Source organism: Oratosquilla oratoria, chromosome 25 (genome assembly GCF_046742065.1).
Source record: "Oratosquilla oratoria isolate Oo_2021 chromosome 25, ASM4674206v1, whole genome shotgun sequence".
In the NCBI taxonomy this organism is placed as follows: domain Eukaryota; kingdom Metazoa; phylum Arthropoda; class Malacostraca; order Stomatopoda; family Squillidae; genus Oratosquilla; species Oratosquilla oratoria.
Genome location: NC_134801.1, coordinates 25503724 through 25528586, shown reverse-complemented (window position 1 = coordinate 25528586; position 24863 = coordinate 25503724). Strand labels below are relative to the sequence as shown.

The 24863-nt window shown below is 42.1% G+C and overlaps 1 protein-coding gene across 1 annotated transcript in view; it reads left to right on the top strand.

The window, feature by feature from the left end:
- The window catches only part of LOC143038870 (WD repeat-containing protein 3), a 100427-nt gene that overhangs the window by 12323 nt on the left and 63241 nt on the right, over positions 1 to 24863 (top strand). Inside the window, exons 4-6 of the mRNA XM_076208522.1 lie at positions 1758 to 1852; positions 8571 to 8741; positions 17651 to 17759. Coding sequence (XP_076064637.1) covers positions 1758 to 1852; positions 8571 to 8741; positions 17651 to 17759 — 375 coding nt within the window. The remainder of the gene's footprint in view (positions 1 to 1757; positions 1853 to 8570; positions 8742 to 17650; positions 17760 to 24863) is intronic.

Here is a 24863-nt window from a genome sequence, read left to right as displayed (position 1 = left end):
ATGTCCCCCTTAGTCCACTTCAACAAACTGTCCGAAATGTCCTCCTTTGTCTCCACCAAGTCCCACCCGTCCCCCTCCTCCCCCTCCACCTACCACCCACCCCTCCCTGATAACCTCTCCCAGTTCCTTCCCTGTTGGCTTATATGCGCTCAGAGTGTGTGTCATGTCTGTACTTGAAAAAGCTGTAACAAGCGAAACGTAGTACTAATAAAGGTTTCGATCTCACAAGGTGTTTATTCTCAGTCATGTATTATGGTGTTTGTTTTACTATCTAAGCCTACCTCTCATCTTCACTTTTCTTGCTACCAGGACTATATGCACTGTCAAAAGCCCAAATCTTCCATCCCAGTTTCACCTTCACCCACATGAACCTTGAAGATGCTTCCCTTCACTCCACCACATACTTTCCTCTCTCATCACTTATCAGCAAAGCTACTCCTTCCCTCCCTTGACCCACCACACAATCAAACTCAAACTGGCCCCTACCCTTCAGCTTAGTTTCACTAAACACCAACACATCCATTTCCCTTTCCACAAACTGCCAATCTCTTTCCTTTAACAACATGCTCTATTATTTATTTTTTTATAATTTGGCTTCAGCATTGTGGCTGAAATGAGATAAAATCTGTCATATTTAATTGGCAAAAATCTGCACAGCAAAATGGCACAGTTGTTATTCCTTCAGCTAATGGGCTGCAAGTTGGATTCTGGTGTGAGTTGCAAGAACTGTCTTAGTATGTCACATGCTCCTGAGGCAAATATTGGCTGGCTATAAGCTTTTGTGCATGGCTTAGATGGCTCACACCTCTCAGCTGTTGGTGTCAGCCTCTCCTCTCCAACTATATGCCAGGCTTGGTGCTCTGTAATAGTTGAAAATTATTGCCTTTTTGGTTGTGCCCCTTCTGTTGCATTATTTGTCATTTTTAATATTTCATTAAGGCTTTGGCTGCTATGTGACGATTAATAGTGAGAGTAGTCTCATCTGTACCACAACAGTGCACATTAATGACCCAGTCATTGGGGCTCTTGATTGGAGTCCTTGTACCAGACTCTCTTATGCTTTGGCTTTTCATAAGATGAGCAGACAGAGAGCAGGATTCCTAGTCCCATCACTCCATCCCACTTAGTCACTTGTTATAACAAGCATGGAAAACTTGATGGCAACTATTTCCACCACCTCAGGAGGTACTTGTGGTGGTGGTGGAGGATTTGGCAGTTGTTCTTAGGATCTCTTGTGTGTGGCTGGGATTGTATTTGATTTTATCCACTGGTCAATTCAAGCATAGGAACTGGTCTGTGGTAAAGGCCCCTGAATTTTTCTCCATATCTTGTGTGCATTGTTGCCAATTTGCTTTTCTATACTTCATGAATAGTCTCATGTATTTAGTTCATATTTTTACCACTAGTTCACTGCATACAGAAACCAAAATTCTCCTCATTGAACACTGCACGTAAATGACAGGAACACAATTCTATGCCAGAACCCTTAATGTCACACAACATTTCTCAAGCACCACTAACAGAAAAAAAAAAAAAAACAGCAGCATACTACTCAAACATTTATAACAACCTACCATTTGTATCACACAAAACATCCACACAAAACACATATACACACTCAAATTACTAAACAAGTCCTTCAGGAGAGAGCACCAAAATCAGTGCTCCACCAATGTTCTTAGATATAGCCCCACAAAAACAACCCTCCCACATCTTATTTTTAAGAATTCATTTATTAATCTATTTATTTAATTTAGGTCACAAAAGTCCAGTTACTGCAGTAGCATGGGATCATCAAGGAATGAGAGTTGCATCAGGCAGTTCAGATGGAGAAATTGTTCTTTGGGATGTTGTAAGTATTGTTTTGTGTTCTTTCTTCAAGTAGTTCAGTATTTTTTTTTTATTATTATTTTTTTTTTACCAATTTTGGATAGATCTCAGTGTTCTCAATTACACTGTTTTAGTATCTGTATATGCAATGGAATTGAGAAGGAATATAAAATTACATCACATCACATGACTCACATGTCAGAAGAGCTAGCCTTATACAAAGGCACCATTATATATAATTTTCTTTTACTTTATTAAGGCACTTTACATTGCACAGTTAGCAATGGCACAGAATACAGGGCACAAGCAGACTCAACCAGCGGGCATGTCCGAATCCTGACACTCATACAAACACATTCTCCCAAGCTCAGCTCTCTCTCTCCTACCAAAACGCATATCAGCCGACACAGCACCCATACATACATATACCAAAGGCTTTTCTACCCTTACAGGGGAGGTAGCCAAAAAACAAAGGCATAAAAATCACTCCCACCTATTATATCCCCACATAATCTACTCCCATCCACCCCCTTCCCTCCCTCTTATCTTGCCTCCTCCTGGATGACGGGTCATCTCTGCATCTCACCCAATGCCCTGGGTCAGAAGTAGTGTTGCAAGACAAAGCACATCCAAAGCAAGACTACTTCATTAAATCAGTGAGCCCCTTCTCCATCCCCTCCTGCAGAAATGGAGAAGATGGAGAAACCCCTTCAGGCTGCGTCACTTTATTTTTCACACATACTCCCTCAGCCCCATCCCCCACCCACTCCCTCTCATGCATCACAGCATCATCCATACACAACCATTCTCCCCTATCTTCTGTCCTCCCATCTTCCCTCAACAGACATTCCCCTCTTTCCCAATACCCATTTTACTCCATCCCTCCATCTCATCCTTGGTCACCCCCTCATGTTTGCTTCTTTCACCTCTCTGTTACTAATCTTTCTTCATTCATTCTTCCCAGGTGTCCAAACCATCCCAATACTCTTTCATCAACCCTATCTCCCAACTCCCTTTCTACCCCCGTTCTCATCCTCACCTTGTTTCTCACTCTATCCAGCCTAGTAACCCCCATCATACTTCTCAGGCACCTCATCTCAAACAGATTCAAACTCCTCTCTTATGTTCCATGTTTCTGCCACATACAGTGCTGTCGGCACAATAACTCCTCCATGCAATCTCCTCTTAGCATCCATTCCCAGATGTCTATTTCTCATTACACTTTTTAACCCCTCAAGGCATTTACTCGCTTCTCTCAATCTACATTCTACCACCACCTCTGTCACTAACTTCTTCAATCCCTCCTCTGATCCTGCTACAATGCAGTGTTGTCAGCTAACAACAAGTGGCTTATCTCCCACTTTTCTCCATTTTCTTTAACCATCTTCAATCCCTGACCCATTACCCTTGTTTTAATCTCTTGCACCACCCCATCCTTGTATAAATTGAACAGCCAAGGTGACAATACATCCCTGATGAAGTCCCACCTTTACCCTCAAACCACTTGCTCTCTCCATTTCTGATTCTAACACAAGCTCTACTACTCTCATAAAAACTCTTGACTGCTCTTAACAGCTTCCCTCCTATCCCATATATCTGCAATATCTCCCACAGTGCCTTCTTATCTACCCTGTCATAAGCCTTTTCCAAATCCATAAAAACCCCAAAAACATCCTTATCTTTCCCTAAAGCTTTCTCAAATATGTTCCTTACCACAAAATTCTGATCCACACAACCTGTCCTAAACCCACACTGTTCCTCACCAATTGCTCTCTCTCTTTCTCTCCTAATCCTCTCAATCAAGACCCTCCCATAAGCCTTCCCAACTACATTTAACAAACTGATCCCTCTGAAATTACTACACTCCCACTTGTTTCCTTTTCCTTTGTAAAGTGAAACTATACAGGCACTCCTACAGCCCTCTGGCACTCTACCCTCTTTTAGACAAACATTAACCAACCTCACCAGTCAGCCTTCCATCTCTGTACATCCCTTTTTTTTTTAAGACATTCTGCATGACACCCATCCAACCCAGGTGCCATATATGCTCTCATAATTTTAATAATTGCTTTCACTTCATCTTTCCTCTTTCTCGAATCAAGTAGAGAAGAAAAGGTTAAAGGTGCAGATGGAGAGATGATAATGGAAGAGAAGGCAGTGAGAGGAAGGTGGGCAGAGTATTTTAGGGAGTTGCTAAATGTGAAGGAGGATAGGGAGGGAAAGGTAGTTGCAGTGGGAAATGCTAAGCAAATGACCGTGATAAGTGAGGAAAATGGAGAAATAGGGAAGGATGAAGTGAAAGCAGCTGTTAAGATGATGAGAGCAGGTAAGGCACCTGGTCTGGATGGATGCCATGCAGAATGTCTGAAGAAAGGAGGTACAGTTATGGTGGACTGGCTGATGAGGTTATTTAATGTTTAAGAGAGAGTAGAGTGCTGGAGGACTGGAGGAGTGCCTGTATAGTTCCGCTGTACAAGGGAAAGGGGGACAATTGTGAGTGGAGTAGTTTCAGAGGGATCAGTTTGTTGAGTGTAGTTGGGAAGGCTTATGGGAGGGTCTTGATTGTGAGGATTAGGAGAGGAACAAAGGGAGTAATTGGTGAGGAACAGTGTGGGTTTAGGACAGGTAGGGGTTGTGTAGATCAGATTTTTGTGGCAAGACAGATATGTGAGAAAGCTATAGGAAAAGGTAAGGATGTTTTTTGGGTTTTTATGGATCTGGAAAAGGCTTATGACAGGGTAGTCAGGAAGGCACTGTGGGAGGTACTGCAGATATATGGGATAGGAGGAAAGCTTTTAACCTCTTCCCTCCGGGGCCCACCGCACGTCTGGCAGCATTAGCTGCCTGGCGTGTGATGTCTCGTCATAATAATCGCACTATAAAAAATAAAGTCAGTGCTAAGTTGTCCATTCTCTTTCACCCGTGTATTTTGATAACCATAGAAAACTGATGAAGCCAGTTTAGAGAGAATGAAAAATACGTAGGTACGACTACAATAGATATAATCAAGATGGCGACTTCGGCATCAGCGAGTACCTACTTGCTCCTCATGCCGCCTACGTAGGCGGCACCGTATGGAAGTGGTTAAAAGCAGTCAAGAGTTTTTTACGAGAGTAGTAGAGCTTGTGTTAGGATTAGAAATGGAGAGAATGAATGGTTTGAGGTAAAGGTGGGAATTCGTCTGGGATGTGTTATGTGCCCTGGCTGTTCAATCTTTACATGGATGGGGCGGTGCGAGAGGTGAATGCAAGGGTAGTGGGTCAGGGGTTGGAGATGATTAATGAAAATGGAGAAAAGTGGGAGGTGAGCCAGCTGTTTTTTGCTGATGACACTGCACTTGTAGCAGGATGAGAGGAGGGATTGAGGAAGTTAGTGACAGAGTTTGAGAAGGTGTGTGAAAGAAGGAAGCTGAAGATAAATGTGGGCAAAAGTATGGTGATGAGATGTACAAGGGGAGAGAGTGACAGCAGGCTGGAAGTGAGCATCAAGGGTGAAAGACTGGAGGAAGTGGATAGTTTTAGATACTTGGGTGTGAATGTGGCAGGAAAGGGAGGAGTGGGGGTGGAGGTAGAATGTAGATTGAGAGAAGCGAGTAAATGCCTTGGTGGATTGAAAAGTGTAATGAGAAATAGACATCTGGGAATGGATGCTAAGAGGAGGTTATATGAAGGAGTGATTGTGCCAACAGCATTGTATGGGGCAGAAACATGGAACATGAGAGAGGAAGAGAGGAATTTGAATGTGTTTGAGATGAAATGTCTGAGAAGTATGATAGGGGTTACTAGGCTAGATAGAGTGAGAAATGAGGAGGTGAGGAGGAGAACAGGGGTGGAAAGGGAACTGGGAGATAGGGTTGATGAAAGAGTATTAGGATGGTTTGGACACATGGAAAGAATGAGTGAAGAAAGATTAGTAAAAGAAGTGTGGAAGGTAGAGGAGGAAGGAGTGAATATGAGGGGGCGTCCTAGGATGAGATGGATAGATGTGGTGAAAAGGGCATTACAAAAGAGAGGAATGTCTGTTGAGGAAGGAGGGGAGAGGACAGAAGATAGGGGTGAATGGAGAGGGGTTGTGTATGGATGATACTGTGATGCATGAGAGGGAGAGGGTGGGGGATGGGGGGTGAGGAAGTATGTATGAGAAAAAAAATTGATGCAACCCAAAGGGATTTCTCCCCATCTCCTTTTCTGTATGAGGGGACGGAGAGGGGGGGGTCTCCAAATTTATGAAGCGGCCTTGCTATTGATGTGCTGTATCTTGCGACACTGCTTCTGACCCAGGGCAGTGGACAGGATGCAGGGATTACCCGTCATCCAGGAGGTGCCAAGATAAGGAGGGTGGAGGGAAGTGGAATATATAGGAAATGGAATGGGTGGGAGTAATTTCTATGCCTTTTTCTTTTTGGCTACCCCCTGTGTAGGGCAAAAAAGCCTTTGGTATATGTATGTATGTACCTTATCTTTTCTTCTTATTTTTCCTCTATTTTCCTCATTCATCACTGTCACTTTCTTAGCCCTTTCCACTGCAACTAGCTTTCCCTCCCTATCCTCTTTTACATTTAGCAACTTCCTAAAATATTCTGCTCATCTTCCTCTTGCGTTCTCTTCCATTATCATCTCTCCATCTACACCTTTTACCTTTTTTTTATCAACTTGATTCACCTCCCCTTCCTCTCTTAATTTCCTTACAAAACATATAATTATTACTTTCAAAATTTTCTGTCGTACTCTTACCCCATTTCACATCTGCTCTCCTTTTTGCCTCCTTTATTTTATGTTTTACTTCTCTTTTCTTTGTACCTCATGATTTTCTCATCCTATTTTGTAACCAATCTGTGAAAGCTCATTTCTTCTATTCTACAACCTTCTTTGCTTTATCATCCCATCACTCACTACCCTTCCTTCTATTTCCTCCTGTCCTCCTTTGTTCCACTCATCTCTGCACACATTGTGACTCTCTCCTTGAACCATCCCCATTCCTCCTCCACTTCTAGTTCTACTCTATCCTTCACTCCCCCCCCCCCCATTCCTCTCTCAGCCTCTTGTACTCCTTCTCCTTCTCATTTAAGCACTTTACTTTAAGCACCTCCCTACCTTCTGTCCTTTTCTTCTTTCTCCATCTATCCTCCACTCTCAACTTACCTTCCACCAAAAAATTATCTAATATTCCCCCACTCTCTACCCTTAGAACATATACATCCAAAACTCTTCTTACTCTTCTCCTGGTTACCACTGTATATTCCATTAAAGCCCTATCTATCACCCATCCACCACCCTCTCCCATGTGTACTTATACTTGACTTTCTTCCTAAACACTGTATTTGCTATGATCAACTCTAGACTCATCTCTACCATCATCTCTCTACTACAATTTTTTCCTGGAACTCCACACTTTCGTCTATTGGTTCGTCTCCTACCCTAGCATTGAGATCTCCCAATATCACTACATTGACATTTCTCCCTAAATCCTCTGTGCACTTATTTAAATCTATCTAAAAAGCTTCCCTTTCTTCTACACTTCTCACTACCAGGCTCATATGAGATGTGTAAGGGAAGAGGGTGGCAGCAAGTTGGAAAAAATTCTTAGAGGAGAGAGACTAAAGTAGATATTTTTAAGTATTTAGGGCCACATGTAGCAGGAAATAGAGGAGTTGAGGCTGAGGTAAAATGTAGAGTGAGGGAACAAAGAAAATGTCTTTGGGAATTGAAAAGTGTAATGAGACATGGTCATCAGGGAATGGATACAAAGAGATTATAATGGGGTGATTGTGCTTAACCTCTTCAGTGCGGGCCAAAATCTCGCGGGCAGCATTAGCTGCCAGACGTACGATGTGTTGTAATAATACTCGCATCATAAAATATAGTCACCGCTTATATCGATTGTTCTCTCTTTCACCCATGAATTTTGATAACCATAGAAAATGTGATGAAGACAGGTTAGAGAGTATGTCATTACGCAGGGGCAACTACAATAAATATAATCAAGACGCCGATATGGCAGCCTCGCGTATCCACTTGCTCCTCATACCGCCTACGTATGCGGCACCCTATGGAAGGGGTTAAGACATTGTGTAGGGAGGAAGGTTGGAATTCAAGAGAGGCAGAAAGGAGAAGTGTAAATGTGTTTTGAGATGAAATGTCCTAGAGATATGGTGGAGATTACAAGGTTGGATAGAGTGAGAAATGAGGACGAGAGAGGATGTGGCATAGGAGCTGGCAGATAGGGTTGATGAAAGATTTTTGGGATGGTTTGGGCACACTGAAAGAATGAGTGAAGAAAGATCAGCAAAAAGAGTGTGGAAAGTAGAGGTGGTTGGAGTGAACTAGAAGGGAAGACCAATAATGAGATGGATGGATGGGGTGAAGGGGCATTAAGTAAGCAAAGTTAGATGGCAGGAGATAGGTGTGAGTGGAGAATGGTTGTTTATGGATGATATTTTGATGCAGCCTGGAGGGATTTCTCCCTGTCTTCTCCATGTTTTGCTGTGTAATTGAAGCAGCCCTTCTGTGGACATGCTGTGATTTGCTGCATTGCTTCTAACCCAGGCAGTGGAGAGAAGACATGGATGACCCTTTGTCTATAAGGAGCTAAGATGAGAGGGAAACAATGGCTGGTGGATGGGAGTGAGTTTGTGCCTTGGCTTGCTATCTACCTTATAAGGGAAAAGAGGCCCTTGATATATAGGTATATAAATTTTTTTTATATAAAAAAAGCTATTTATTTATATCTTTTATGCACAGGTTTCAGAAAGAGGTATTGTTCGCCTACGAGGACACAAAGGCAAAATAACTCAGCTACATTTCTTCAAGGATCGCAATGTAATAGTATCCTCCTGTATGGATTCCTTTATCAAGTTTTGGGACTTGGATACAAAGCATTGCTTCAAGACCCTCACTGGCCACAGAGCAGAGGTAATTATTTTGTTTTGATGTTTTATCATTAATAGATGTCATAAGAATGAATTTACTTCATTCTGTATGGGTGTGGAGACAAGTCATGCTGGTAACCTCGTTTTTTAGTTAGATTTGCAGATTAGTTGGTTGTGTCAGTCAATCAGTCGCCTAGAGTCTCCCAGCTAGCTGGCAACATCTACCAGACTGGCCCATAAGTCACTCAAGTGAGGAAGTGTGTCATGCCTTAGCATGAGAATGATAATAATGTAATTTTGTTTGTATATGTATATCACCGTTAGTATTATGTTCATTTTTTCTTTATGGTGTTGTGTCATGGAGGTGTGAGAGCAGATGGAGGTGAAACGTTCTGAACATCATCCAGACTTGCAAAAGTGCTACGACATAGATGTGTGGAGGTGTTAGAGAGGAGGGAGGTGAAACATTGTAGACGTTGTCCCTGATGGACGCCCCAGCCTGCTGGCTTTTCTTGTAACTGTGCACCCGTTATGTCACAAGCAAAGATTATAAAAGAGGAGGTAAAGCATGTGTTCGTTGTGAGAAGACTTAGACACCAAGATGCTAGGATGTGTATTCCTACCTGTCAGTCTGTTGCCGATCATCTCAACACCCCAGCCTGAATAGATTCTACACACCTATTGATCCACTGCCAACATTCTCAATGCTCAGGCCTGAATAGAATCCACATACCTGTCAGTCCATTGCCAACCCTCTTCTCGACACCCTGGCCTGAACAGAATCTACCTACCTGTAGGTCCATTTTTGACTGCTTGTCTCCAGCCCAACTGAATTAACATGCACTAGAACAGTGGTTCTTAACCCCTGGGCCGCGATGCTTGATTTGTGCAAAATTTTGGGTCGCGATGCTTGATTTGTGCAAAATTTTGGGTCGCTGCCAAAAAAGGTTAAGAACCACTGCTCTAGAATAAGAAGCCTATATTTGATCATCCCTGCTCTCATGCCTCATAGGTAATTGTGTATTATTTCATGATTATTGTATTTAAACTGATATGATTATATGTAATATATTGTGCATAGTAGAATTAGTGATAAAATGTCTGTTTAAAGTTCAAGATTTTTCTCTTGATTTTGATAAAGAACTACAAGGATATTCTTGTGTCACTAACTTTTGGTGCTGGATAAGGATTTTATATCTTAACCTAGAATAGTAGTTAAGTAGCAAAAAGGGGTGATGTGATACAAGGTAACATGAGGTGTAAGGTGTCTTCTGTGTGATAGTTGCATCTGGAGCAATTTGTTTTTATTGCCAGGTCTATTCCTTGCTGGTATAGTTTTTGTGCAGGATGGTGATCTTAACACTGAAGCAAGTAATATTCTTGCCTCTCTTGAGATAGATTTTTCTGTGGGGCTTATGTCTGGAAAGTAATTTTGAAAGTAAGAAAATGATGTTTTGGAAAGAAGTTAAGAGAGGAAGGGGAGGTGAGTCAAGCAGAGAAGAAAAGGTAAAAGGTGCAGATGGACAGATGTTAACAGAAGAGGAGGCAGTAAGGGGAAGATGGGCAGAGTATTTTAGAGAGCTGTTGAATGTGGAAGAATAGGGAGGGATTGGTGGTAACAGTGGGAGGCATTAAGAAAATGACAGTGAAGGGAGAGGAAAATGGCCACGTTAGAAAAGATGATGTATAAGTAATTTTGAAGATGATGAGAGGAGGTAAGGCACCTGGGTTAGATGTGTGTCATGCAAAGTGTTTGAAGAAGAAGGGAGGTACAGTAACAGTGGACTGGCTGTTTGCTGTGTTTTTTATGTATGTATGAATGTATTAAAGAGTGTAATGAGGAATAGACATTTGGGAAATGGATGCTAAAAGGAGACTGAAGGAGTGATTGTGCCAACAGCACTGTATGTGGCAGAAACATGGAACATAAGAGAGGAAGAGAGAAGGAGTTTGAATGTGTTTGAGATGAGGTGTCTGAGAAGTATGATGGGGGTTACTAGACTAGATAGAGTGAGAAATGAGGAGGTGAGTAGGAGAACAGGGGTGGAAAGGGAGTTGGGAGATAGAGTTGATGAAATAGTATTAGGATGGTTTGGACACATGGAAAGAATGAGTGAAGAAAGACTAGTAAAAGAAGTATGGAAGGCAGATGTGGAGGGAGTGAACATGAGGGGACGTCCTAGGATGAGGTGGATGGATGGGGTGAAGGGGGCTTTTGGGAAGAGGGGAATGTCTGTTGAGGAAGGACGGGAGAGGACAGAAGACAGGGGTGAATGGAAAATGGTTGTATATGGATGATGTGATGCATGAGGTGGAATGGGCAGGGGGATGGGGGGTGAGGTAGTATGTGTGAGCAAAATTTGACGCAGCCCGAAGGGATTTCTCCCCGTCTTCTCCTTTTATGCAATGGGGGGACGGAGAGGGGGGGGGTCGCCGATTTAATGAAGCGGCCTTGCTGTGGATGTGCTGTGTCTTGCGACACTGCTTCTGACCCAGGGCGGTGGACAATGTGCAGGGATGACTCGTCATCCAGGAGGTGCTAAGATAAGAGGGAGGGTGGAGGGATGTGGAGTGTATTCAGGGATGGAATGGGTGGGAATGATTTTATGCCCTTTCCTTTTTGGCTACCTCCCTTGTAAGGGGTGAAAAGCCTTGGTATATGTATGTATGTATGAATGTATGTCTAAGGGAGTGTAGAGTGCCAGAGGAGTGCCTGTATAGCTCTGCTTTCCAAGGGAAAAGGGGACAAATGTGGTTGTAGTAGCTTTAGAGGGATCAGTTTGTTGAGTGTAGTTGGGAAGGCTTATGGGTAGGTTTTGATTGAGAGGATTAGGAGAGGAACAGAGGGATTGGTGAGGAGTAATGTGGGTTTAGGAAAGATAGGGGTTGCTCAGATCAGATTTTTGTGGTAAGGCACATATTTGAGAAAGCTTTAGGAAAAGGTAAGAATGTTTTTTGGGCACTTATGGATTTGGAAAAGGTTTATGACAAGGGAGGCAGGAAGGCACTGTGGGATATATTGCAGATATATGGGATTAGGGGAAAGCTGTTGAGGGTACTCGAGAGTTTTTATGAGAGTAGTAGAGCCTGTATTAGAATAGGAAATGGAAAGAGCGAGTGGTTTGAGGTAAAGGGGGTGCTACGTCAGGGATGTGTCATGTTGCCATGGCTGTTAAATGTGTACATGGAGGTGATGTGGGAGGTAAATGTGTAGGTAATGGGCAATGGACTAGAGATACATATACCAAAGGCTTTTTCCCCCTTACAAGGGAGGTAGCCAAAAAAACAAAAGCTTAGAAACCACTCCCACCCATTCCATCCCCTACATACTCCACTCCCTTGTTTGCTGATGACACTGCACTTATGATAGGGTCATGGGTGGGATTAAGGTAGCTGTTGACACAGTTTGGGAAGGTATACAGTAGAAGAAAGTTGAAGATAGATATGGGTAAAAGTAAGGTGACAAGATGTATAAAGGGAGAGGATGGCAGCGAGTTGGAAGTAGGAGCCAAGATAAGAGGGAATGAGGGGGGTGGATGGGAGTGGAGTATGTGGGGATGGAATGGGTGGGAGTGGATTTTATGCCTTTGTTTTTTGGCTACCTCCCTTGTAAGGAGGTAAGAGCCTTTGGTATATGTATGTATACAGCAAGAGAAAGTTCAAGATAAATGTGGATAAAAGTAAGGTGGCAAGATGTACAAAGGGAGAGGATGGCAGTGAGTTGGAAGTAAATCTCAAAGCAGAGTGGCTGGAGGAAGTGGATAGTTTTATGTACTTGGGGTCGCATGTTGAGGGAAAGGGAGGATTGGAGGTGGAGGTAAATTGTAGATTGAGAAAAGCAAGTAAGTGCCTTGGGGGATTAAAAAGTGTCATGAAAAATAGGCATCTGGGAATGGATGCAGAGATTACATGAAGGGTTGATTGTACCAATGACACTCTATGGGGTCAGAGACTTGGAATTTAGGAGAGATAGAGAGGAGAAGTTTAAATGTCTTTGAGAAGAGGTGTCTGAGAAGTATGGCAGGGGCTACAAGGTTGGATGGAGTGAGAAGCGAGGAGGTGAGGAGGAGATTAGGGGTAGAAAAGGAGATTATAGGTAGGGGTGATGAAAGTGTATTGGGATAGTTTGGGCATGTGGAAAGAATGAGTGAAAAGAGTAAAAGGTGTGGAATACAGAGATGGTGAAAGGGGCTTGGAACAAGAGGGAAATGTCTGTTGATCAAGAAAAGGAGAAGATGGGGGATAGGGATAAGTGGAGAATGGCTGTGTATAGATAATGCTATGATGCAAGGAAGGGAGGTTATGTGGGATGGGAGTAATAGGGAATGATTATGTGTTAATGATAATTTGATGCAGCCTGAAGGGATTTCTCGCTGTCTTCTCTATTTTCCACATGAAGGAATGGAGAAGGGGTGGGGGAAGTCACTGATTAAGTGTGAAGCAGCCTTGCAATGGATGTACGGTGTCGCATTACTTCTGACCCTGCAAGGCAGTGGGCAGGAGACAGGGATGACCTATCATCCATGAGGAACAAGATGAGAGGGAGGGAAGGGGGGTGGATGGGAGTGGGTATGTGCCTTTTGACTTGACTACCTCCCTTATAAAGGGGGGAAAAACCCTTGGTATACAGATAGATAGTTTATGTCTGGAGGGATTTGTTGAAAGAGGGAATTAGATGGTGAGTCTGTGCCCATCTAGTGATCTGAGTATAAATGTATTTATGTATGGATGTGTTTGCATTATAGGTGGAAGGTTGTTGTAGATGTTTGAGTAGTATGCTTCTGGTAGTAAAGTGAATAATGATCAGGACTCTTTAGTTACTCATCAGCATGGATGGATGAGGTTTCAAGCACATAGTGCACAAGTGTGGGGACAAGGAGATTCCCTGAGTGTAGGCATATTGGATGCATGGTCACTACTTGCCAGCCATCTTGAAGTGAAGATGCCACTCTGGCTCCCTGCTACAGTTGTCATTATGATAGTGCTGGGTGCGGTTTTTCCTCAGAGCTCTGATCTATTGTTTGGTTTATCTCTATATAGTATTGTATAATGTAGAATTGTCATGGATTCCTTTGTTGTGATTATGCATGTGGTTATTTGTTGTTTAGCTGTCAAGTTTCTAATGGGAGCTACACCAAGAACTTTGTTTACAGTGACATTTCTGCAAATTTTGTTTACAATGACATTTCTGCAAGGTACGAGTATGTTAACCTATTATTTATCTAAGTGCTTAATAGCTGGTGATTCATGCAGTTAGTCACTGCTGGTGTAGTTTTTTGTTACATTCAGTTGGTTGCTCTTATTGGCTGTATTGAGATGGGTGAGTAGGGTTTATGGCTATTGGATAGAAATGTGTACCTATCATCCTCATGGTCTTGTAATAGTGGTGAATAATCTGTATTGTTTTAGTAACCAAAAGCTTCTGGATATTCGGATCATAATGGTCTTGAGAATGCAACATAAAGAGCTAGATTGGTTTAGTTTAGATAGTATCAATTGATCAATTTGTTGCCCCAAGTCTCATGGAGAAGTCATGTAGGGGAAAAAAAAAAAAGAGAGTCAACAAAACTACTATTTCTTGATCATGGATTTTGAAACTTTTATGGAAAACTAGTATTTGGGTAATGATTCAGAAGATTGTTTTAGAAGTGTTCCAAATCAGGTTTCCACCAGCGCTTGTTAACCCCTATTATATGATGACGCCAGTGTTGGTGTCAGAAGGTGTGAATGGATATATGAGGATCCCAGTGTCGGCATCCTGATTATATTTATTTTTTAGTTGTAGCTGTGTGACCCCTGTATTCTGTGAACAGGCTTGATAGCATTTTCTGTGGTTATCAATATCCATGGTGAAAGAATGAGTATTACAGCTGTAATTTTATATTTTATAACATATGTATTGAGATGAATCATCATACATCAGGCAGCCTAACACCTTTAAGGAGTGGATTGAGATAACCTTAATGCTTATAGCCTATTGGTTTCCTGTTAGGTTATTGGAAACCTGTGTTAGCCAGAATAGAATGTTGAAATTATATTATTAGGTTGAAATGGTTGATAAGCTGTTCAAGGAAGTTTGAGATTGGAAGTTATTTTTCAACTTGTACTCCATATCTTTGACTTTTCATAGGAAGAATACACAGAGTGCAGGCTCCCCAATCCTGTCACTGTCCCATTTAGTTAATGTAAACTTCAGTGACATCAAAAGAACCTAAATGAACACCGGAAGAGAATGTGATGGGAGCATCAGTAACATTGGTTATCATGACCATGGTAACGTGGTCCTCATGAACAGTGGAAAGAGTACCCTCTAAAGCAAGATGTCTAACATGAACAAAGTCAGGTTGAGATAAAACATCTGAACCAATTGGAGCACTTGAAATGCACACTGGGACTCAAACTGCACTGGAAGGACTAATATAATGCTTGCCTACAACAGCACAAGAAAGTACAGGAGGGCATAAAAGTTTTGAACCCTTGGAAAATGACTGCCTGGTCAGACCATGCACAGAAGATGAGCTATGGATAGAAACAGGCCTGGCCATTGCAGAAATGATATTGTTGTCAAAAGTAATCATATGGCGATGAGGGGATATATCTATGGCATGGGTTGCTAAAGTATCAAAGCTTAAGAGACAATCACACTGAAGTATGAAATCAGAAACTACCACAAAGTTAACATAAAATACTTCAACATGGGAAGAAAACCTTAAGGGAATGCAAATAGAACCAAGAATAGACAAGGGAGAGCCTTGTACAGCTTGCAAAGCACTACAAGAAGGTAACACTGGTACATTATACAAATCCTTGAGAGCAGAATATGCTCTCTTACCAATAATACTATATTCTGTCCCAGTATATGCTGTTACAGATAGATAGTATTTGCTCCACATAACACTGAAAGGTAAGGAGTTGGGGAAGAGACATCAACTACTAAAGGGATGAGTTTGGACTGGTCACAGTTAGTCAGTCTATGAAATTTTGAAATGGGTGCTTGTGAAAATGAGACTGAGTATGTTTGGGGACTGAACTATTGTCTGCTCAAAGCTGCAAAATCTTGGAACACAGATCAGTAGAATGGCTACACTGTCCATGGACATGACAGTAGCTAGATTGTGGCTGAAAAGTCACGAGCAAGATTAGAAGAGCAAGTAATAAAATGTCTGCATACAGGAGGATGCATAGACTTTCCCTCATGATGCTTACAAAGGAAAACAGTAACCACTAGAATGACCTACTTTGTTACAATACATGCATTGAAGTATGGTAGAAGTATGTGTATGAGTACTTTGCATAGGCTTCAAAGACAGAGAAGGTGATGAAGCAGTACTCTGTGTAGGTGTCAAAGACAGAGGTGTTGGAGAAAGAACCTCTGTATTCTGCTGTAAATGACTAGGTATTGCAGGTAGGCAAGGCACAATGAGGCAGTTCTTTTAACTTCTTAGGAAGCTTTGTTGCAAATGAGAGTAAAGATTAATCTGGCTGATAAGTAAGAAAAGAAGCAATCCTTCATTCAGAAGGGGTAAGAAACAAGATATAGAATAGATATTCCAAAACAAGTTAGAGTCTATCCAGAGTGATTACATTGTTTTATGTCCAGTGTGAATGTATAAGAATCTAATGCCAGAAGCCACTGTACTAGCTCAAGCTTGGTCATGCATAAAATTCTCAGTGCTCATGGAAGAAACAAGCATGTCAGCCAATCTGTAGCACCAGAGAAAATTATCACCTATTAGGTTACTGTCAAATAGCTTAAGAAAATTGGTCTTGAAAGTGTTGTAATGATAGTTTAAAGCTCTAGGGTTGACACATGAAGCTGACATGATCTCAGAGGCTAGTGAATTGGGAATAAGTTGAGACCTTACAAAAGATATTTTATCTGACCCTGCAATGCCATTAGTGTTGATGATACTGTCTTCGCACTGCTGTAGGAAAGCAGATGTGTAATTAGGATCCTCCCCTGAGAATTTGACAATAGAGGGGTCCTGGTGTAATAGCGTCAAAGTAGGGTAAGACATATTTGGGGGTGCCATTGTATTACTGTGGAAAAAGGAGGAGACTTTGTCATTAGACATATTACAAAGTGGGGAGGTCGGTGTGAACAAGTGGTATGAGGGACAGCAGGCTCCTGTAGGAGAAGGCAATACCTTTACCTTGTTCTACAAGACAAGGGGCAGCAGGCTCCTGTAGGAAAAGGTAATATCTTTACTTTATTCTAAAAGGCCTACATGTCGAGTGCATATAAGGGGGATGAAAGGGCACTTCTCCATCTTATTCCACCCATTAAATGGCTTCTACTGGTGACTTAGTTTTTTCTTTGCCTCTCCATACCAGAGATATCTTCAGAAGACTTGAAAATCTTCATCAAAAACTCATCAGAGCCCAATTTGCTGTCACATATAATTCAATATGCCTTAAGGAAAATATCTTGCTGCACAACTCATATATTTATATTTATATGTATATATATATATATATATATATATATATAAGTAATTAGAGAAGACAAGTAGAAATCTCTTTGGGCTGTGTCACCTTATCATCCATATACATCCACTCTCCCCTCACAATCTCTTGTCCCTTCCTATTTCTGCTCAACGGTCATTCCCATTTTACCTAAGGCCCCTTTTACTCATTGTAAATAAAGCAATGGAAGTAAACCAACTTCGGCTGTTGGGCCCTGCAGTGGATGTGTTGTGGCTTGCTGCCTTGCTGTAACCCAATGGCCCTTCATCCACAAGGAGCTAAGATAAAAAGGAAAACAAATGGGTATTGGATAGTTGTGGGATGGGTGGAGAATGAGGGCAAGCCTTTGCTGGCTATTTCTTTTATAAGATTATGAAGGGGAAGCCTTTTGGTATATAGATATAGTTTTGTGGAAAAGTAATTTGAATTTTTGTAACAATGTTAAAGTTAAATATGTCAAATATTCATTTGATCTTGCTTTTTCAGGTTTGGGATTTTGTGCTTCTAAAGAATGACACATGCTTGATTTCTGGAAGCAGTGATGCAGAACTGAGAGTTTGGGCTCTCAAATTTGTAGATTCCCAGCTAACTTCAGGTGAGATGGTCTTGCATATTTTTGCTTTTGTCAAGGGTGGAACTAAATAGTAGTAGTAATTGCAGCCATAAGTTTCATTGACTGGCAACAGTCCATGGACCCTCCCATAGATCCTTCTGGGAAGAAACCTTGGACTCTTGTCTGTTACATCAATGTGGGACCATTTCATTGTCAATGGCCAAAAGTTGTAGGAGGAATCAGTCACCATTTGTCAGCTCTCTACATGTGAAAAGGTGGGGGGGGGTGGTGAAATAGTTGAAGTTTATGGGGAAAAAAATCCTGGGCCAGGTCTGGAGACCAAGGGGCCCTGAGGGGCTATACCTACAGTTGAGGATGAGGGAGCTGACAGGTGTTGAAAATGGGCTGCAGAGAAATTATTTTCTGCCAACCATCTTGAAGTACCACAAGCAATTACTAGGTATTGGTCCTTAAAACTTTAAAAACTGGAAAGAAAGAAGCAAGACTTATAGAATCTTCTCATCTGTTTAGAAGAAAGTGATTTATGAGACATTTTGATTGAAGAGGAAGGAGCACACCACAGCAGCACTAATGTTACTCCAGGGAGGACGGATCTCAATCAATCATTTGGCTCGTGAGTCTCCTGCAAGGGAGACCCACAACTCCAAGTTAACTAACTGCAGCCACCAGGTGGGCCCATAAGTCACTTAGGAAAGAACTGATGTGTTAAGAAAATATTAATGTTGAGCATTGTAGAATGAGGTGAGGTAGTTGCATCAACAATGAAAAAAAAAGCGACAATATGAAATGATTATTGGTGAGAAATCTAAAGAGAATCTCAAAAAATTCTATAGTTACATTAGAGATACATACATATACCAAGGCTTTTTTCCCCCTTACAAGGGAGGTAGCCAAAAAGGAAAAGGCATAAAAATCATTCCCACCCATTCCATCCCTGAATACACTCCACACCCCACATTGGCCCAGTATTATTTGCTGATGGTCAAATTGCATATTCAAATGATGGAATGTGTGATATTTTAAACAATATCTTAGCTCAGTATTCATAGATAAAACACCTCAAAGTGAAGTCCTAAGCCTGGGATAAATCTAGGGGGAGCTTACTACTGTAAATGTGTTATAACAAAAGAAAAAATTAAAAGATGTATAGGAAAAAAATAAATAAAACACCAGGGCCAGACAGTTGGCATCCAAGAATTATGAAGGAAACTAAAAATGAGATTGTTGTTCCACCAGAAATTATTTAAAAAAAAATCGATCATATCCAGAGATGTCCCAAGAGAATGGAGGTTACTCCCATATTCATAAAGGGTGACAAAAAGAAACCAGTGAACTATAGGCCTATAAGCTTAACCTCAATCATAGGAAAAATAATTATGGTAGGAGTTACAAGGTTTGTGAGAGTGAGAAATGAGGAGGTGAGGAAGAGAATGAGGGTGGAAAAGGAGATGGTAGATAGAGCTGACGAAAGAGTATTGGGATAGTTTGGACACATGGAAAGAATGAGTGAAGAAAGATTAGTAAAAGAAATGTGGAAGACAGAGATAGAAGGAATGAACAAGATGGAACAATTGAGGATGAGATAGGTTGTTGGGGTTAAAGGGGATTTTAGCAAGAGGGGAATATCTGTTAAGCATGAAAGGGATAAAGGCAGGAGGTAAGGGTGAGTAGGGAAGGGCAGTTCATAGATGATGCTGTGATACAAGGAAGGGAGGGGATGGGTAGGTAATGGTTATGTATGAATGATGTTTTGGCTCAGCCCAAAGGAATTTCTCCATCTTTTTTTCTGCACTAGGGGACAGAGGAGAGGTAGCCAATGAAGTGAAGTGGCCTTGCCATAGATGTACTGTGTCTTGCTGCATTGCCTCTGACCCAGGGCAGTGGGTGGGATACAGGGATGACCCATCGTCCATGAGGAGCTAAGACGAGAGGGAAGAAAGGGTGGTGGATGGGAGTGAAATTGGTGGGAGTAGATACTTGGCTACCTCCCTTGTAAGAGGGAAAGCTTTTGGTATATTGATAGATTATTAATTGCAGGGACTGGAGATTGTAAATGATAATGGAGAGAAATGGGAGGTGAACCAGTTGTTTGCAGGGTCAGAGGTGGGGTTAAAGTAGTGGTGGAGTTTGAGGTGTGCAAGAGGAGAAAGATGAAGGTAAATGTGGGTAAAAGTAAGGTGATGAGATGCAGCAAGTTGGAAGTAAATCTTAAAGGAGAGAGGTAGTTTTAAACATGTGGCAGGAAATGGTGGAGTGGGAGTGGAGGTAAAATGTGGATTGAGAGAAGTAAGTAAATGCCTTGGGGGATTGAAAAGTGTTATGAGAAATAGGCTTCTGGGAATAGATGCAGAGGAGATTGTATGAAGGGGTGATTGTGTTGATGACACTGTATGGGGCAGAGACTTGGAGTTTGATAGAGACGAGAAGTTTAAGTATGTTCAAGATGAAGTGTCTGTTAAGTACTATAGTGACTTCAAGGTTGGACAGAGTGAGAAATGAGGAGGAGAGTGGGGGTGGAAAAGGAAATGGCAGATAGGGCTGATGAGAAAGTATTGGGATGGTTTGGACACATGGAAAAAATGAGTAAAAATAGAGTAGCAAAAGAAATGTGGAAGGTAGAAGTGGATGGAGTGAACTTCAGGCGATGACCAAGGATGAGATGGATGGATGGGGTGGAAGGGGCTTTAAGCAAGAGGGGAATGTCTGTTGAACAAGGAAGGGATAAGGGTAAGTGGAGAATGGCTGTGTGTGGATGATCTTTGATGCAGCCTGGAGGGATCTTCTCCCCATCCTCTCTCATTTCTATGTCTGTCAAGCAACAAAGGGAGGGGGTGGGGGGGAGTGGGAGTGGTTGTGTGTAAATGATGAATTGATGCAGCCCAAAGGAATTTCTCTCTGTCATCTCTGTTTTCTGCATCAGGGGATGGGTAGTGGGGAGGTAGCCAATTAAGTGAAGTGGCCTTGCTATGATCTTGCTGCATTGCTTCTGACCCCCCAGGGCAGTGGACAGGCAAGGGACAGGGATGATGACCCTTCATCCATGAAGAGGACCTAAGATGAGAAGGAAACAAGGGTGGTGGATGGGAATGGAAAGGGTGGGAGTGGGTGTGTGCTTTTGACTTGGCTACTTCCCTGACAAGTGATGGTATATAGATACAAATTATTAGTACTTCTTCCATAAGGAGCTAAGATGAGTGTGAAACAAGGGTGATAGGTAGGAATGGAATGGGTGGGAATGGGTGTACCTTTGAATTGGCTCTCTCCTTTATGTTGGGGAAGAAGCTTTTGGTATATAGATATAGGTAGATTATTAATCATTAATATTATTTTGTATATACCTGGGATGAGATGTTGTGATGCATGACGGGGGATGGGGGGTGAGGTAGTATGTGTGACAAAAAATTTGACGCAGCCCATCTTCTCCTTTTCTGCATGGGGGGACGGAGAGGGGGGGTTGCCGATTTAATGAAGCGCCCTTGCTGTGGATGTGCTGTGTCTTGCAACACTGCCACAGACCCAGGGCAGTGGACAAGGTCCAGGAGGTGCCAAGATAAGAGGGAGGGTGGAGGGAAGTGGAGTGTATTTAGGGATGGAATGGGTGGGAATGGTTTTTATGCCTATTTCTTTTTGGCTACCTCCCTTGTAAGGGGGAAAAGGCCTTGGTATATGTGTGTATGTATATACCTGACAGAAAATTTTGAAGGTAATAAAAAGATGTTTTGGAAATAAATTAAGAGAGGAAGAGGAAGCGAATCAAGTAGAGAAGAAAAGGTGAAAGGTGCAGATGGAGAGATGATAATGGAAGAGAAGGCAGTAAGGGGAAAATGGGCAGAATATTTTAGGGTATGGGCTGCTTGTTATTGTGGCAAAAGTAGCATGCAGTTGATACTTTAGGGTCTATATGGGGTGCCCCTACGGACCAGAGCCACACATCATTTTGTCTATGATAGAGGAAAACTCTGTTCATAGAGAAATGATGACACTTTTATACTACGACTGTCCCTCCGTTATGCTGTCCCCCAACCCCTTGTTGCTGTCCTGTACCATTTCTCTGAGTATTCTTTTTCTGTGGTGGGGGAAAAGAATACTGCCACCAAGTATTCCCACTTGGATCGTAAGAGACGAGAAGAAAGGGACGGGGATTGGGACTAGGCATCCTCCTCCTTGTAGCCTCACAGGGGACATTCCTAAACGAAAAAGTAAAGGCATAAGATGATTTTATGCCTTTTCCTTTTTGGCTACCTCCCTTGAAAGGGGGAAAAAGCCTAGGTATATGTATGTATGTATGTATGCTAAATGTGAAGGAGGATAGGGAGGGAAAGATAGCTGCAGTGGGAAATGCGAAGAAAATGAGAGTGATGAGTGAGGAGAATGGAGGAGAAATAAGGAAGGATGAGGTGAAGGCAGTTGTTAAGATGATGAAAGCAGGTAAGGCACCTGGTCTGGATGGATGCCATGCAGAATGTCTGAAAAAGGGAGGTACAGTGATGGTGGACTGGCTGGTGAGGTTATTTAATGTTTGCTGGAGAGAGGGTAGAGTGCTGGAGGACTGGAGGAGTGCCTGTATAGTTCCACTTTACAAGGGAAAAGGGGACAAGTGTGAATGTAGTAGTTTCAGAGGGATTAGCTTGTTAAGTGTAGTTGGGAAGGCTTATGGGAGGATCTTGATTGAGAGGATTAGGAGAGGAACAGAAGGAGCAATTGGTGAGGAACAGTGTGGATTTAGGACGGGTAGAGGTTGTGTAGATCAGATCTTTGTGGTAAGACAGATATGTGAGAAAGCTATAGGAAAGGGGAAGGATGTTTTTTTGGCTTTTATGGATCTGGAAAAGGCTTATGATAGGGTAGACAGAAAGGCACTGTGGGAGGTTATGCAGATATATGGGATAGGAGGAAAGCTTCTGGGAGCTGTCAAGAGTTTTTATGAGAGTAGTAGAGCTTGTGTCAGGATTGGAAATGGAGAGAGTGAGTGGTTCGAGGTAAAGGTGGGACTTCGTCAAGGATGCGTTATGTCGCCCTGGCTGTTCAACTTATACATAGATGGGGTAGTGCGAGAGGTAAATGCAAGGGTAGTGGGTCAGGGATTGGAGATGGTTAAAGAAAATGGAGAAAAGTGGGAGGTGAGCCAGCTGTTGTTTGCAGACGACACTGCGCATGTGACAGGATCGGAGGAGGGATTGAGGAAGTTGGTGACAGAGTTTGGGAGAGTATGTGATAGAAGAAAGCTATAGATAAGTGTGGGTAAAAGTAAGGTGATGAGATGTACAAGGGGTGAAAGTGGCAGCAGAATGGAAGTGAGCATTAACCACTTCACTCCGGACTTAAATCTCGCGGGCAGCAGCCAATGCCAGCCGTACGACGTGTCGTAATAATACTCGCATCATAAAATATAGTCACCGCTTATATCAATCGTTCTCTCTTTCACCCGCGAATTTTGAAAACCACAGAGAATGGGATTCAGGGCACATTTGGAAGAATGTAAAAACACAGGGGCGACTACAATAAATATAATCAAGACGCCGATATGGCAGCGTCGCGAATCCACTTGCTCCTCATGACGCCTACGTGTGCGGCACGGTATGGAAGGGGTTAAGGAGGTACGCGACACCTGGGCGGGGGTAAATTTGGTCAAGATATGGCATTTTTCAAAACTGTGTTCAAAATGTTCGTATACCATTTAGAAATAAATCCTGACAAATAATTTTCCAGCCGCGCGCAATTTAAAGGTCTTGGGTGAGGTTTAAAGGGACAGAGTTAAAGGCGCAACCCACACTAGAGAGAGGCATGCCATTTAGGACCTTCAGGCGCATTGAATAACGTTGAAATTTGATTGAATTTACGCTCGCCCAGTGCTTCAACGGCCAGTACGATGGTGGAGGGGAAGGGAGGAAGGTGGAGGGAGAAGTTTTGCCAACTTTGAGTGAAGCTCAGTTACCGGCTAGCTCTGAAAGGAAAAGTGCGCATGTCTCATGAGCTCTCATTGCAATCTATTACTTTAGCTAGTACATATTACTCTTTAGTACAGTCATCATGGGTAGCAAAAAGGATAAAAGAACATCCACAATGACAAAAAACACCAGTTAAAGATGGCAAGCAGTCAAAGACGACTAGCCAAGACCTCACCACCTCTCACTCCACCACTGCCCTCACCTGCACCTCTGTGACAGTGACAGAGGTAAAGGACAACATTAGACTAAACAATTTAAAGAGGAAGATTAAATCCAAAGAAGAAAGCAAGAGGAAAAAGATCAAGGCTATACAGGAAGAAGAGAGAAGAAGGGACATCATATGATGCTGGAGGGGGTGCCCTACCAACATAGATTGGTGAGGGGAATCTGATGAGGAAAGAGAAGGCGCCCACTGCTGGAAAATAAACCTCTTTCCAATGATTTAGATACCCTGAAGACCCCCAGCAGTGAGGTTTCATATGAAGAAACCGCCAAAGGTGCAAAAAAGCAAATTATATGATGGTGTTGTCTGTGTGTCGTCACTACTGTGATATACTTATACTTTAGTTTTTCAGTATTTAAAGTACTTATAATTAAGATATGTTGATGATTTTTACTGTACTTACTCATTATATAATAAGAATTAAGCCATGAAAAAATCAGTCAAATTGGTGAATCTATAAGCAAGGTACAGATATATTTATATTTCAAGTTGCTATATCTCCGTTCGATATTTTTAAACATTTTTTTAATCATAAAAAATCTAAATTACATCAGATTTAGATGAAACTTACAGGGAATATTACTTTTAGTAACTGCTAGGGCCAGTCGTTCGAATATTTTGAATAGGATGAAAGAGTTCGGAGTAATAATGGAAACGACAAAAAAAAATTATTTTTCACGATTTTTGCCGGACATTAAAATTGAAATGCCTGTATGCAAAAGTATAAAGGAAATTGTTCAATTACTCAATGACCGGCCCTAGGTGTGCCTACTGACTAATCATAGCCAAAATATAAAACAAATTGGTCCACGTATTATGGTGCTGTGCACTTTTAAATGTCGCTACTGGTATACGTACATGTGTACATATGTACATGTGTACATACATCATTCTGTTTCACCTAAAATGTAGGCAACATGGATACCTATTTACCTGAGAAGTTTCAGCTCTTTA